The 16,877-nt window shown below is 41.1% G+C and overlaps 1 protein-coding gene across 11 annotated transcripts in view; it reads right to left on the bottom strand.

Annotated features, from left to right (window-relative positions):
• The window catches only part of ZC3H13 (zinc finger CCCH-type containing 13), a 125,435-nt gene that overhangs the window by 48,234 nt on the left and 60,324 nt on the right, over window positions 1-16,877 (bottom strand). For all 11 annotated transcript variants that reach the window (XM_059684493.1, XM_059684491.1, XM_059684486.1 and 8 more), the window contains 2 exons: window positions 14,704-15,014; window positions 12,116-12,580 (listed from right to left, as the gene is read on the bottom strand). In XM_059684493.1, coding sequence (XP_059540476.1) covers window positions 12,116-12,580; window positions 14,704-14,980 — 742 coding nt within the window. In that variant the 5' untranslated portion in view covers window positions 14,981-15,014. The remainder of the gene's footprint in view (window positions 1-12,115; window positions 12,581-14,703; window positions 15,015-16,877) is intronic.

The following is a 16,877-nucleotide window of genomic DNA, read 5'->3' as shown; positions in this document are numbered from 1 at the left end:
CTCAATAAAATATATTTTAAAAAAATGGGCAGACCTGAATAGACATTTCTTCAAAGAGGATATACAAATGGCCAAGAGACACAAGAAAAAATGCTCAAAGACACTAATCATCAGAGAAATGCAAATTAAAACCACAATCACCTGACACCTGTCTGAATGGCTATCATAAAAAAATCAACAAACAAAAAGTGCTGGTGAGGATGTGGAGAAAAGGGAACACTAGTTCACTACTGTGGGAATGCAGGTTGGTGCAGCTACTATGGAAAATAGTATGGAGTTTCCTCAAAAAATTAGAAATGGAACTTCTGTTTGACCCAGTGATCCCACTTCTGGGAGTATATCTGAACAACCTCAAAACATCAATCAGAAAGCTTCTATAATTGAAACTCTGTGGCCATCACTGGGGCTCTAAGCTCTGAGCCCGCTGGTGGCTGAAAGCAGGTTCTGGGTTTGTTTAGCTTCTATAATTGGAACATAGTTGCATCTGGAGCTCAGAACTGGGCTGCGGCAGGTGGGGAACCTTGGCTTCCTCTGTCACTGGAGCAAGCAAGCCTCATGTTTGCTTCAGCTGCGTGGCTGCCGGCTGCCATCTTGGTTGGCAGTTAATTTGCATATCACCCTGACTAGCCAATGGGAAGGGTAGCGAAGTTACGGTTAATTACCATGTTTCTCTATTATTAGATAGGATATGCACAGCTCATGGATAAGGGCAATAGGGTAGTGAAGACCTGGAAGGATGGGGGTGAGGGAGATATGTGTAATACTATCAAAAATTAAAAATATATTTAAAAAGGAAAAAAAAATTAAACCTAAAGAAAAAGAACAACACAAAATAAAATTAGAAACAAAATGGAAGTTACGCAAGATAGTACAGAAATACAAAGATCATACAAGAATGCTATGAAAGACTATATGCCACCATATTCAATAACCTAGAAGAAGTGGATGAGTTATTAGAAATATATAACCTTCCTAGACTGAATCATAAAGAACTGAAAAATCTAAGGAAAATGAACATAGCAATCAGAAACTATCCAAGTAGAAGTCCAGGATTAAAGGGCTTCACTAGTGAATTCTACCAAACGTTCAAAGAAGATTTAATACACAGCCTTCACAAACTCTACCAAAAAATTGGAGAAGAGGCAATATTTGTTAACACATTTTAGGAGGCCAACATTACCCTGATACCCAAACCTGGCAAGAATATTACACAAAAAGAAAACTACAGACCAATATTTCTGATTAACACAGATGCAAAAGTACTAAACAAAATACTAGCAAATCGAATACAACAATACATTAAAAAGATAATACATCATGAACAAGTAAAGTTCATTCCAAGGTCACAAGGATGGTTCAACATATGCAAACCAATCATTGTGATACAACACATTACCAAAATAAAAGATAGAAGTCATATGATCACATTAATTAGATGCAGGAAAAACATTTGATAGGATACAGCACCCACTTTATAATTGAAATACTTAATAAAATGGATATAGAAAGAAAGTACCTCAAGATAATAAATGCCATATGACAAACACTCAGCTAATATCATACTCAGTGGTAAAAAACTGAAAACCTTTCCTGTAAGAGCAAGTACAAGACAAGAATGCCCACTCTTACCACTGTTATTCAATAGAATACTGGAAGTCCTAGCCAGAGCAATCAGGTCAGAGAAAGAAATGAAAGGCAGCCAAGATCGGGAATAAAGGAGTAAAAGTGTCACTTTTTGAAGACGACGGGATTCTTTATATTAAAAACCCTAAAGACTCATCTAAAAAATTATTAGAAATAGTTCTGACTGGTTTGGCTCAGTTGATACAGTGTCGGCCTGTGGACTCAAGGATCCTGGGTTCGATTCCAGTCAGGGGCATGTACCTTGGTTGTGGGCGCGTCCCGGTGGGGAGTGTGCAGGAGGCACCTGATCGATGTTTCTCTCTCATTGATGTTTCTAACTCTCTATCCCTCTCCCTTCCTCTCTGTAAAAAATCAATAAAATGTATTAAAAAAAGAAGAAATAAACAAATACGGTAAAGTTGCAGGATACAAAATCAATGTACAAATATCCAGTGTGTTTTTATATACTAACATTGACATTTTAGAAAAAGAAATGAAAAATAATTCCTTTTGTAATTGCAACAAAAAAGATTAAAATATCTAGAAAAACCCCTTTAAAAATGTTAGCCCTGGACCATTTGGCTCTGTGGATAGAATGTTGGCCTGCAGACTGAAGAATTCCAGGTTTGATTCAGCTCAAGGGCACATGCCAAGGTTGCGGGCTTTATCCCCAATAGGGGGTGTGCAGGAGGCAACCAATCAATGATTCTCTCTTGTCAGTGAATCTTTTATCTTTCCCTCTCCCCTTCTCTCTGAAATCAATACAAAGAAAAAAAAGAAAAAAAGATGATGTTAATTTTTATGAATCTGACCTCAAAGGCAATGGAAGCACAACAAAGAATAAGTCAATGGGACTATATCAAACAAAAAGTTTCTTCAGAGCAAAAAGAAACCTTCAACAAAACAAAAAGGAAAACAACAAAATGGGAGAAGATATTTGCTGGTAACACATCAGATAAGGGGTTAATATCCAAAATATATAAAGAACTTATATACTTCAACCAGAAAAATACAAACAATCCAATTAATAAATGGGTAGGACCTGAACAGATACTTCTCTCAATAAGACATACAAAAAGATGCTCAACTTCCCTAGCTATTAGGGAAATGCAAATCAAAACTACAATGAGCCCTAGCTGGTTTGGCTCAGTGGATAGAGTGTCGGCCTACGGACTGAAGGGTCCCTGGTTCGATACCAATCAAGGGCACATTCCTGGGTTGTGGGCTTGATCCCCAGTAGGGGGTGCAGGAGGCAGCTAATCAATGAGTCTCTCTTATCATTGATGTTTCTATCTCTCTCTCCCTCCCTCTCCCTTGCTCTCTGAAATCAATAAAAATATATATGTATATATATATATATATTTGAAAAAACAACAACAAAAACCTACAATGAGCCGGCCAGCGTGGCTCAGTGGTTGAGTGTCAACCTATGAACCAGGTCACATTTCGATTGCTGGTCAGGGCACATGCCTGGGCTTTGGGCTTGATCCTCAGAGTGGGGCATACAGGAGGCAGACAATCAATGATTCTCTCTCATCACTGAAGTTTCTCTCTTGCTCCCTCCTTCTTCCTCTCTAGAATCAACAAAACTATATTAAAAAATTACTACAATTAGATACCACTATATACCCATTAGAATGGCTATTACCAACAAGACAAGTAATAAACAAATGCTGGAGAGGTTGTGGAGAAAAAGGAACCCTTATTCACTGCTGGTGGGAATGCAAACTAGTATAGTCACTATCGAAAACAATATGTAGGTTCCTCAAAAAATTAAGAATAGACCCAGCAATCCCTATTCTGGGTATCTACCTGAAAAATTTGAAAACATTTATTTGCGAAGATATATGCAACATTATGTTCATTACACCATTATTCACGGTGTACAAGTCATGGAAACTACCAAAGTGTACTCTGACAAATGATTAGGTAAGTCTTAACAAATACAACTGCTAAAGAACTGACTTTAGAGTGTATAGTATTCTCTAACAATAATTAAAACTAGAGAAAGGCATGACAAAATTTAAAATTCTATTTCCATATAACTCATGAATCCAAGAAAAAAACTGTGTTAAAATTTAGAAAGAATTTAGAATGGTTACGAATATAAATAACACACATTTCACAACAAAGTAAAACGTAAGTTAATAAAATTGAACACATTAGATACGAAGGTAAATTAACATAACTAAAGATTAGTTCTTTAAAAAGACTCAAAATGCACACACCTCTGGAAAGATGGATCAAGAAAAAGAAAATAAGGGAACATAATTGTTAGGTCTGATAGAATAATTGAAGGGACACCCCTTCCCCTGGGAACTGACCTTTAGACTACTTCACAATGGACATTCCCTTTTGCTTAGACCACATTCCACTTACTAAGACCATTATCTTTTCCCTCAGGACCCACCAGAGAATTCTCTGCCCAGAAAAAAGCCTGCCTAGAGTCCTTTAAAATCTCTGACTCTCTGTCCCTGTGTGCTGGCGCCATTTTGGGGCTCAGTCCATCTGGTATCCAGATGACCTAATAAATTCATAATTCTTTACCCCCTTTGGCATCATGCGTTCCTCCTTCGGTGACCCTAACAATAATTACAGATTTAAAAAAGAAATTTCAAAACAGCTTTGTATCGATTGGCAGGCAGCATGGGCAAGGGCCACCCACATTGTAATCTATCTATATAAAAGGCTAATATGCTAAATGTCCTTGCCACCTTCCGACCGGTCACTATGATGACTTGCTTTATAGCCAGGTAGAAACACTTTACACTGTAACCAAATGTCTGTGAAGCGTTTTCCCATGCCTCATCTCATTTGATCCTCACATTAGTCCTGGAGATAGGAGACTTGATGGAATCCTATTTTCTTTTCATTAGTCAGAAAACAGAGATTTAGAAAGCTTAGAAACTTGACCTGACTGAAAAGAAGAAATGGTGGACCTTGAAAATTACTTCAGGGTTTCTTACTGCACAGAATAAAGTCAAACACTGCTGCAGTTAAATATTTTACCCTTTGATCTCCCTGCGCGATCTACAATAATAATCTGCTTCATGTTGATATTTACTGCTGTGTTGCTGACAATTACCTGAAAGAGAAGTTGGGGTGCTTCACTGGGCTGGAAAAAGTTTAGCTAAATTAGAAAGCAGGTCTAATTAAGCAAGTTTATTCTATATCTATACTTATAAAAGGGTATTATGCTAATTAGACCAGACATCTTCTGGATGTCCTTCGGGACAAAACTAAGGTGGCGGGGGCCAAAGCAGAGGCAGTTAGAGGCATCAGGTTGGCAGGAAAGGGAGTTAGGGGGCAATCAGGCTGGTAGGGGAAGGAGTTAGGGGGCAATCAGGCCAGCAGGGGGGCAGTTAGGGGGCGATCAGGCCAGCAGGGGAGCATTTAGGGAGTGATTGGGCTGGCAGGGGAGCAGTTAGGGGGTGATCAGGCTGGCAGGGAAGCAGTTAGGGGGCGATTAGGCTGGCAGGGGAGCAGTTAGGGGGTGATCAAGCTGGCAGGGGAGCAGTTAGAGGGTGATCAGGCCAGCAGGGGAGCAGTTAGGGGGTGATCAGGACGGCAGGCAGAGGCGGTTAGGGGTGATCATGCCGGCAGGGGAGCAGTTAGGGGCATCAGGCCAGCAGGCAGAGTGGTTAGGGGCAATCAGGCAGGCGAGCAGTTAGGAGCCAGCGGTCCCGGATTGTGAGAGGGATGTCCGACTGCGGGATCAGGCCTAAACCAGCAGTTGGACATCTCCCGAGGGGTCCCAGATTGGAGAGGGTGCAGGCCAGGCTGAGGGATCCCCCACCCCCGCATGAATTTTGTGCACTGGGCCTCCAGTATCTATACTAATAAAAGGGTAATATGCTCATTAGGGTGGACGTCTTCTGGACATCTTTCCAGACAAAGGTGCAGTGGCTGCCCGAGGCTCAGGCAGCCACGGTGGCCGGCACTGGTAGCAGCAGCAGCAGCGGTGTCACCTTCCCCTGATTGTCCTGGTCGCCTCCCGCAGAGGGAGGCCATGGGTAGGAGCAGCAATGGGGTGATGGGGGCAGTGCCTTCCCCTGATCGGCCGGTCACCTCCCGTGGGCCTAAGCTGTCAGTATGACATCCATCCTCTGAGGGCTCCCAGACTGTGAGGGGGCAGGCCGGGCTGAGGGATCCCCCCTCCCCAGTGCACGAATTTTCATGCACCAGGCCTCTAGTATATATATATATATATATATATATATATAAAAGGCTAAGTTGACTCGCTCATGTGCGATACATATAAAGCTCTTGCTGGCGCCAATAGCATGCGTGTGTTTAGATTTGTCATTGTTGATTGTGAATTTGGCTGACACTTCTATTATAGAGAAAGGGCGAATAGCGATACTAAAATATTTCTTCTAATTAATTTCCTTTCAATGTGCACAAATTCGTGCACAGGGCCACTAGTTTGCAATAAATTACAAAAAGCTCTACCTGGGTAATAATAAATGATAAAAGCTCTATCTGGGGGTCGGGAGGGAGAGGGGAAAGAAACAGCTTTGTATAAAAACTTGAAAACAATTTCCTAGAAAAATGTAATTTACTATACTGCCTCAAAAAAACCCCCAGAAATCTATAATTACTACAATAATCTAAATATTTAACTCTTAGAGAATGTCAATTAGTAGTAAAAGCTCTAAACACCAGAAAAATAAGAAACAAGGCTTAAGAGAAATGTTATCAAATTGTCAAAGAACAGATATCATATACAAATTGTGCCAAAGAGAAAGAAAGAAGCAACACTTCCCAACACATTTTATGACTAGTATAACTTTGATCCCTAACCCAAAGAAGAAAAATACAATAAAACAAACTATGCAGCAAGTGGTATTGTAGAACTGGTTCACACTGGCTTGGAAGAGTCAATTGTGCACATCTTTTTCCCAACTCCACATCGAGTGACATGTTAGTGAGTCAGGTTGTTTTCCTGAGCAGGATTCAAGGGTGATTTCTTTTTCCAGTCCTTGTCCAGATGGATTCAGAGAATGAAGCCACGGACAAAAGGTGGTAGATGAAAAGGGTGGAAATTTATTGGAAGCAAGTACAGACTCCATGTAGGGAGGGAGTCCCAAGGGGGGTAACCCACTAAACTCCTTTTTTCTAAGGTTTATCTTTGTCTCTTCACACTAATTGGTAGATTATCAATTTCAAAGCTCGAAACCCACATGGGGCCCCCCTCTTTCTCTACCGCTTCAGTGGTAGAATTCTCTATCTCCTGTGAAAATCTGTTTTCCTCTTTCTCCCATTTGTCAGCATTTCTCTATCCTCTGTGAAAGTTTGTTTTCTTTTTCTCCCCATACCCTGTGGCTTTCCCCTACCTTCTGTGAATGGATGTCTTCCTTTCCCCTTATTCTGTGGCACCTCTTTTTTTTTTCTCTGTGAATGTATGCCTTTTGGCAGCTCCAAGCCCTTACCTACGCAGTCCTCTCCATGGACTCTCTTTATTCCTAAACCTGCCTATTTTATCCCTAAAACTCCTTTCAGTAGTAGATGGAAATCTGCTATAGCAGAAGTATTTATACCATGGTATTGATAAAAGCTACAAGTGAGGACTTTTTCCTGAAGAGTTATTAAATATTTACCATAAGTAAAACCACGAATTTTATGGGAATCTCAATTAAAATCATGGAAATTTAAATGAAAATTAAAGTTTAACAAACTTATTCTAGAACTTAAAAAAAACTTTAAAAATGCCATTTATCTTAGTAATTTAAGGATAGTTCTAAATTTAAAAAACATAAATAACAAAGCTAAAGAGACATACTCTATGAACTTCTCAAGATACAGAAAAAATCAGTCATGATAAAAGATGCTAGCTAAAATGGGAAAATTAGGAGACATCTTTAACACAATAAAAAGCATCTGCTAAAAAAAAAAGTCTATAAACACCATGCTTTCCTTTCCATACATCAACATGATAAAAAGTGTCTGTCAGGCCAAAAACAAAGGAGAATGCACCTGTATGAGTCAGTCTATGGCTAAACCTCACCTTGCTAACACCTCAGGAAACTGTGCTGTGAATGTTTTTGTCTTTCTTTTTTTTTTTTTTGCTTTTGTTGCTGGCAAAATGGATGCTTAGCACAATTTTAAATCATAAAGAGGCCATCAAGAGTGCTATTGTTGCTAAGGGTGTGAAAGAAACAATGATCACAGGCAACTGAATAGGTAGAAAAACTGAAGCTGAATTGGGCAAAGGAAAAGCAGTTAGCCAGCGACAACATTACAGAGGCAGTGATTAAGTGATAAACAGAAAATGCTGCATACTGACCTCCTGAAAGACACCCCTGGAACGACTGCTGAAAGTGATTTAAGGATAGTAGGGGGTGGTTCAATAAATTTAAGTAAGGAAGTGCTGTACTGTAAGGTTAAATCAGGAAATCATTTGGGGGTCTGGAACAAATTAATTTCATTTACATTATTTCTAATGGGAAAATACGATTTGGTTTTCGAACAAATCGCCTCTCAAACAGCTTTCTGGAACGACTAAATTACAGAACTGAGGTAGCTCTGTGTATTACAAAAGCTGCCCAGCAGGTTACTGACAGTAAGTAAATAGAAACCAGAAAAGAAGAGTCAAATTGGTCTGTTCCCAGACATAGATGTTTAAGATCATCTAATTCAGTGACGGCGAATCTTTTGAGCTCAGCGTGTCAGCATTTTGAAAAACCCCAACTCTGGTGCCGTGTCACATATAGAAATTTTTTGATATTTGCAACCATAGTAAAACAAAGACTTATATTTTTGATATTTATTTTATATATTTAAATGCCATTTAACAAAGAAAAATCAACCAAAAAATGAGTTCGTGTCACCTCTGACATGCGTGTCATAGGTTCGCCATCACTGATCTAATTAGCTCTACAGAGAAAATAAAGCACATCACAATGTCAGATTAACATACAAATATCAATTATTATTTCTATATACCCGCAATAAGCGTAAGAAAATGAAATGCTTTTAAAGACATCATTTAGTGACACCTGTACATAGTTATTCATTTAAGCACTGCTCCAAAAAAAAAAAAAAAGATTGGAACATTTAAATAACCAACAATGTAGGGTTTATTATTTTTACTAGAGGCCTGGTGCATGGGTAGGGTCCCTAGGCCTGGCGGGCGATCAGGGCTGATCTGGTTCCTCGCCTCCCCACCTCCCCGCCTCCTCCTTCTCTCGCCATCCTCGCACCAGCACCATGTGGTCCTCCCCCACCCCCGCCTCCTCCTTCCCTCACTCCCTCAGCGCCCTGCTGTTGCCTGCCATGTTCCATGCCGCCCCCTGGTGGTCACTGCACGTGATAGCAAGCAATCGAACTCATTTTCCTGATCAAACCCCTGAGGGGACACTTGCATATTAGCCTTTTATATATATACTAGGGGCCCGGTGCACGAAATTCGTGCACTGGGTGTGTGTGTGTGTGTGTGTGTGTGGGGGGGGGGGGGGGAAGTGTCCCTCAGCCCAGCCTGCCCCCTCTCACATACTGGGAGCCCTCAGGCGTTGATCCCCATCACCCTCCAATCGCAGGATCGGCCCCTTGCCCAGGCCTGACGCCTCTGACAGAGGCGTAGATCCCCATCACCCTCCGATCGCCTGATTGGCCCCTTGCCCAGGCCTGATGCCTCCGCCAGAGGTGTCAGGCTTGGACAGGGGACCCCCATCTCCCCCCGATCACTGGCTCTGACCCCCGCCCAGGACTGAGGCCTCTGGCCCAGGAATCATGCCTGGGCAGGGGACCCCCATCTCCCTCTGATCGCTTGCTCCACACCCCGCCCAAGCCTGATGCCTCTGACCCAGGCTTCAGGCCTGGGCAAGGGGACCATCATATCCCCCCAATCCCCAGCTCAGCCCCCCGCCCAGGCCTGATGCCTCGGCCAGAGGAGTTGACCCTCATCACCCTCCGATCACCAATCACCGGATCGGCCCCTTGACCAGGCCTGAGGCCTCCGGCAGAGGTGTCAGGCCTGGGCAGGGGACCCCCAGCTCACCGCGGTTGCAGGCTCCGTCCCTGCCCAGGCCTAACGCCTCTGGCCTAGGCGTCCGGCCTGGGCAGCGGGGACCCGCAGCTGCAGCGGCCCCGCGATCGTGGGCTCCGCTTTAGGCCCAGGCAAGGGACCCCTAGCTCCTGGGACTGCCAGCTTCGACCGTGCCCAGCTCCCATCGCTGGCTCCACCCCTACTTCCTGCTATCACTGGCCAGGGCGGCAAAGGCGCCTGATTCTCCGATCATGGCTGGGGGGCAGGGCCCTGGGGCCGCCTTTGCCCTGCCCCCCAGCTCTTAGCTCCCCCCTGGGTTTTCGATCACTGTCAGTGGCAGGGGGCTTCTTCCTGCTTTCCCTTTCGCCTCCCTGCATTGTGCCTACATATGCAAATTAGCCGCCATCTTGTTGGCAGTTAACTGCCAATCTTAGTTGGCAGTTAACTTGCATATAGCCCTGATTAGCCAATGAAAAGGGTATCGTCGTACGCCAATTACCATTTTTCTCTTTTATTAGATAGGATATACTAGAGGCCCGGTGCACAAAAATTTGTGCACTTGGGGGTAGGGGGTCCCTCAGCCTCGCCTGTGCCCTTTCGCAGTCTGGGACCCCTCGGGGGTGACCACTTGCTAGAGGGGAGCAGACCTAAGCTGCAGTCAGACATGCTTAGCGCTGCTGAGGAGTGCAGGAGAGGCTCCACCACCACTGCTGTACTGGCAGCCGTCAGCCTGGCTTGTGGCTGAGCAGAGCTCCTCCATATGGGAGCTCACTGACTACCAGAGTGCAGCTCCTGCACTGAGCGTCTGCCCCCTGGTGGTCAGTGTGTGTCATAGTGACCAGTCATTCCCAGTCTTTCTGCTGTTAGGGTCAGTTTGCATATTACCGTTTTACTATATAGGATAGAGGCCTGGTGCACAGGTGGGGGGCCGGCTGGTTTGCCCTGAATGGTGTCCCGGATTAGGGTGGGGGTCCCGCTTGGGTGCCCGGCCAGCCTGATGACGGGCTGATGGCTGTTTGCAGCTGGTCACACCCCCTTCAGGGTGGGGGTCCCCACTGGGGTGCCTGGCCAGTCTGGGTGAGTGGCTGAGGGCCGTTTTCAGGCTGGCGGGTGACTGAAGCTCCCAGCCTCTCCTTTACTTCTGTGTTTTTTTTTATTTTTTTAATTCTGGGATTTATTTACCTTCTATAGCTGTCACTGGAGCTGAGAGCCAGCTCCAGCTCTGAGGCCCGGCTCCAGCTCTGAGGCTGCGGCTGGCTGAAAGCAGGTATCTGGGTTTGTTTAGCTTCTATAATTGAAACATTGTTGCCATCACTGCCGCTCTAAGCTCTGAGGCCGAAGCTGGCTGAAAGCAGGTATCTGGAGCTTGTTTAGCTTCTATAATTGCAACTTTGTTGCTTAGAGTGTAGCTTAGAGCAGGGCGAGGCAGGCGGGGAACCTTGGCTTCCTGCTTCACTGGAGCAAGCAAGCCTCATGTTTGCTCTAGCTGCCGGGCTGCCGGCCACCATCTTGGTTGGCAGTTAATCTGCATATCCTGCTGATTAGCCAATGTGAAGCATAGCAGAGGTATGGTTAATTACCATGTTTGTCTATTATTAGATAGGATAGATGGTCTATCCTATTAAATAAACCCTATGCACCAGAAAAAGGCGGTGGCTGTTTACCAAACTGAATAATATGGAATTATCTCCAATATATATTTTAAGTGAAAACAGCAGAGTATAGAGCACTATATAGGTGTGTGTTTTTTTAATAAATGGGTATTTTTTATTTACATTTACAAAATGTAAATGAAAAAGCAAAGGGCTAAGAAAACCCAAGACAACTAAGAAGAGAAGGTGAGGGGCCTTCAGTTTAATGTGAAGCTGTAATACTGACCAAGAGAGACCAACAGACCAATGAAAAGACTGAGTGATCAGGCTGTGCAGCAGTGTTTTGGGGAAGGGAGAAAGGATGGTGGAGGAAGACAAAGCTAATTCACTCCAAGCAGTTTGGAGATAGTCAAATACATTTAGGTAGTAGTTCTATGGTATGACAAATGCTTTTTTAGGGGAAGATAAGAAAAATGGCTCAAAATCCTGATATGTGATGATCTGACGTGTTTTGAAACAAGTACAAATACTGAAGAATAAACAAATTAGTTATTTCTGACACTACCAGTTTTGAAAGCCCACCATTTAATCCCATTTTAATGATCATTTTGAAATTAAATATATGTATAGAAATTATTTCCTTTTGCCTTTTTTTTCTCCTGAGAACAATTTTCTTAGTGTTTCACATTAATTAAGATTTTAGGCATGATATAATTCAAACTGGGGGTCTAGGTCAGGCTCAACTTATCTTTTGCTACTTTAGCTCACAATTTCTATTCAGAATTAAGAGTTAATTAATTGAAAATTACTTTAGATGTAAAAATAATATATTTAGAAAAGAAATCTTAGGAGATTTAAATAATTTCTATATAAATATACAAGATACAGTCGACTGACAAGTCAAAAACCTTACCCTTTTCAGGTAACTCTGGACCTCTTCCCCTACTTCTGCCCATCCGGTCATTCCTAATTTCACCTCGAGACTCACTTCTAGAATCATTCCTTAATTCAGTACGAGAACTTTCTTCTCTCAAATGGTTTCTGCCATAACTTCGGGATTCTTCTGGATATGTATCTTCCTTTCGATGAGCATCTCGACTTTCACGGTCCCTGTAGTCATGGGCATCACGAGTAGACCGAGAATCTCTGGGATCACGGCTCTCCTTGTTATCTCTGCTATAATCTCTCATCTCCCTGGAGTCCCGAATGTCTCTGGAGTCTCTTAGTTCCCTCCGGTCTCTAGTATCTCTGGCATCTCTTCGATCCCGGACATCTCGAGGTTCTCTGTCTTCTCTGTGGTCTCTAGAAGAGCTCTGATCCTGTTCATATTCTCGTTCATCTCTTGTGTCCTTTTCTCTATCCCTTTTGCCTCTAGTCTCTGTAATGCAATTTTGGAAATAAAAACCCCCAATATATTTAATATGGAACTTTAAAAATTCTATTACAATGATAATTCGTGTTCTTTGAAGAAAATAAAAGGAGAAAATATGGTCAAGTAAGAAAATTAAATCCATCCAAAAGCTAAAATTCCAAAGGTAATTTTTTAATAATGCTTATCAGTGGTTCTCAACCTTGGCTGCACATTAGAATCACATGGGACTCTTTTTAAAATCCTGATTTCTGGGCCTCACCCTCTGGAAATTCTGTTTCTTTGTTATGGGGTGAGGTCACAAAATTAGTAACAAAGAAACAGAATTTCTGAAGAATGAGGCCCAGAAATCAGGATTTTAAAAAGATTCCCAGGTGATTCTAATGTGCAGCCAAGATTGAGAACCAGTGGCTTAGATAATTGTTTCTTATTGCATAAACTCTAAATAAGATCTTCCCCTGCTCCAATTTACCCATACTTATTTCTTAGACAATTGAAACAAATAAATTGATCTCATATAATTAGTGGCTTACTTTTAAGAAATCACTTTGAGATGCAGAGGCACACAGTTACTTTAATCATCTCTACCAAATATTAGGTCAGATGACCGGTAGACCACTCAAATGGCATTGAAGACTTTACAGTGGCCTACAGTTAGTAAGCTGGATAGCAAAGGCAGGGATTTGATATGTCTCCATCCCTTCTTGTAAACATCTATTACTTCTAGTCCTCTTCCAATACCAACTATGCCTAAAAATATGTTCACTTAATATTTTTTTTCATGATGCTCCCCCCCCCATCTGTCTGTACAAATACATCTAATTACTATATTTTGTTTTTTACCTCCCTTTTCATTCTTCCACTAAAATTATTATTTCAGAAAACGACATCTAAATAGAGAGGAACAAACATCTGCTACACTCATGTATGGAAGGTTAAAGAAATGTCCTCTTTACAAAGAAGCTAAACACATATGGATTCTTCCTATAACATAAGCCACTTTTACCACAAAAAAGCAATCCCCCAAATAATCAACTGCATAGTATTCCTCTTCATTAGTGTGTTTAATAATTATGTTTTAAAATAAAGAATTTCCATTCAGTAAGTAGTCACTAAAGAAATACTATATTCCTAAACAATTCTAGTTGTTAAATATCTTATTAAAATACTCATGTACTGATCTCATTCCAAAAATCATGTACACAGGGATAATTCTATAAAATAGGTGCTCTCTCCAGTCTCTACTTATGTATCCATTATTTTCTTAAATAAAGAAAAACTTGATTAATTATTGCTTGCAATGTTGATAGGAAGAGAATAACTAAATTCAACATGTTTCATGGGAGACTGCTATACTGTACTCATAAACAGCCTTTTAAAATGCATATGAAACAGAAATGTTGCAAGTCAGCAAATATTTTCTGAGTACTCATTATATTAAAACTAACTGAGGAGAAGTTAGGGAAAAACTTGTCAAGGTAAATAAACAAGGATAAGAAGCTTAGACAATTACAGAGATATTAGATGAGAAATATTACACTGTATTGTCAGGTAATGATAGCATCTCAGCTTGAACAGGGTGTAGCAAATTCAAAGTTAACTTAATTCTCAGGGACCTAAGAAAGGAAACTGCTTTGTTTACTTCTTTCTTGAGTTATACCTGGAAAACTATCACTTGGTTTGCACTGACCCTTTGAATGCTCCCCCTACTCTCACCTCTTTATTAAAACACTTCTGATGCTTTCAAACTCTGCCCTGTGGTTGGCTGCTTCTTATTCCTCACCTCTTTATTTTTTAAAAGAATTAACTCAGCAATTAGGAGGGTGCGCTAAAAATAAGATGACCAAAAATTTCTAGAACTTGAGAGTACTCAAGTAAAACTTCTTAAAGAAAGCACCAACTTAGGTATACATACATATAACTAACTAATACACATGCTAACAGCTTACAAGCCCATGCCATTAAGCACCTCCTATTGTCCTCAAGACCTCTCCTCTGTGTGTTACAGAAGACTTAATATAACAGAGTTCTCTTCTATCCCTTATTATAATAATAAATCTGAATGTCCAAGTTTTAAGTTAAAAAATCTACTTAAGTGACTTTTAAAAATCCAGATAAAATACAGTGCATACCTTCCCTCCTTTCATGACGCCGATCATGAGACTGTGAAGTTCGTTCATGATCATGCCTTCCTTTCTCTCGCACTGGAGAGCGATGTCTTGGAGGACTCTGCTTTCTCTGAGGAGAAGACAGGGAATGTGAAGGATAAGGCGAAGCAGAACGTCGTAAAGGTGGAGTTATTGTCCTCTGATAAGATGGTGAAGGAGTTCTTTTTCGACGAGGAGAAAGAGAATGTCTTTGAATAGATGATCCTGACTGTGAGGAAGATGAGTGATGTCTAGAAGACATAGGAGAATGATGCTGTCCTGCAGGGGAAGTAGACCTATAAGGAAAAAATAACATTTAATAAAAAATATGTTTAAGACCCTTCATTTCTAGCCAAAAGAAAATATATTTTTTTCAAAATAAAACAAAAATAACTGCATGTAAAAAAGCTGAGTGTGAATAATTCTAGGATAAATTTTAATTCACACTGCTATAAAATAATAAGTTAATTTTTAAAGATTTGATCGATTTTTAAATCAGCTCGAAGGAACAGTTCTAGAGGAGATATGCACTGCCTTTCTCCCAAGCTCTGGCTGCAAGGTAACATTCTCCCTGAGCACAGATGGTGTAACCCTTACTTAAAATATGGAATTCACTTTTATTAGAGGTAATCTCTGACAGTGTGACTAGGTACTTGGAGGGAGTAACCCACAAAGAGCTAAAGAAAACACATATTGGTAAGATCTAGATAGAAAGCAGCTATGAGAATGCCTACACTTCAAGGCTGTGGGAAAGGGAAAAACTTAAGTCAAACCTAGTCTGCCCTGCCTGAGTTGACATCTAGAATGGGGAAAAATTGCTAGGGTTAAGGAAAGAATGTACTGTCTATATAGTTGCATATTAAATAATCTGATTTCAGTCTTGGACAGCACAAAATGAGATTTAGTCTGTAAGTCTTGGTTTAACTAAGGCATTCTATACACCTTTTAAAATCATCTTTCATTGATGCCAAAGAAATAACATACTGAGTCACTCATACTATCTATTATGACCTGGGCCCTGTCTACAATGAATATGCAAAATGTGTGCATAATGAAGAGCTGGAATACAAACATTTGTGCAATAATTAAAAACAGGACTAATATTTAAAAAATAACATTCTAGATATCACATACCCAGATAAATATCATATTCTTCAAATCATTTAGAGGGCTAGATGCTTACTCAAAAAACATTCTGAAGCCAAAACCGGTTTGGCTCAGTGGATAGAGCATCGGCCTGCGGACTGAAAGGTCCCAGGTTCGATTCCGGTCAAGGGCATGTACCTTGGTTGCGGGCACATTCCCAGTGGTAGATGTGCAGGAGGCAGCTGATCAATGTTTCTCTCTCATCGATGTTTCTAACTCTCTATCTCTCTCCCTTCCTCTCTGTAAAAAATCAATAAAATATATTAATAAATAAATAAATAAATAAAAATAAAAATAAAAAAAAAAACAACACAAAACATTCTGAAGTTCCTAAGTATTTTAGAATTACCTTCAGTACTTACAATAATTATTATTCAAATTTGGTGGAAACAATTTTTTTAGTTCAAGCTTTGAATAATTGAGCAATCGTATTAAGGTCAGAGTACCAATGTGTCGTTAAGTTATGGTTTCAGCTTTTAACCATATTTTTCTTCTTACCAATACTTTAGGGAAACATAGTTTATGAAAATTGATTTAATTTAATTTAAGCATTTGTTATATAGACTTTTTTAAAAATATATTTTATTAATTTTTTACAGAGAGGAAGGGAGAGGGATAGAGAGCTAGAAACATCAATGAGAGAGAAACATCTATCAGCTGCCTCCTGCACACTCCTTACTGGGGATGTGCCCGCAACCAAGGTACATGCCCTTCACTGCAATCGAACCTGGGACCCAGTCCGCAGGCCGACGCTCTATCCACTGAGCCAAACCAGTCAGGGCTAGACTGAATGTTTGTGTCTCTCAATTTTTATGTTGAAACACCAACCCCCAATATGATGGTATTTGGAGGTGGGGCCTTCAGGAGTAATTAGGCTTAGATGAGGTCCTAAGGATGGGGTTCCCATGACTGGATTAGTGTCCTTACTAGAAAAGAAAGAGACCAGAGCACCCCTCTCTATTTCTCCCCTTCATGTGAGGACACATTGAAAAGACAGCCATCTATGAGTCCTG

Source organism: Myotis daubentonii, chromosome 2, assembly GCF_963259705.1.
Source record: "Myotis daubentonii chromosome 2, mMyoDau2.1, whole genome shotgun sequence".
In the NCBI taxonomy this organism is placed as follows: domain Eukaryota; kingdom Metazoa; phylum Chordata; class Mammalia; order Chiroptera; family Vespertilionidae; genus Myotis; species Myotis daubentonii.
The sequence above is the reverse complement of the archived record's forward strand: the minus strand, read 5'-3'. Positions and strand labels throughout refer to the sequence as shown.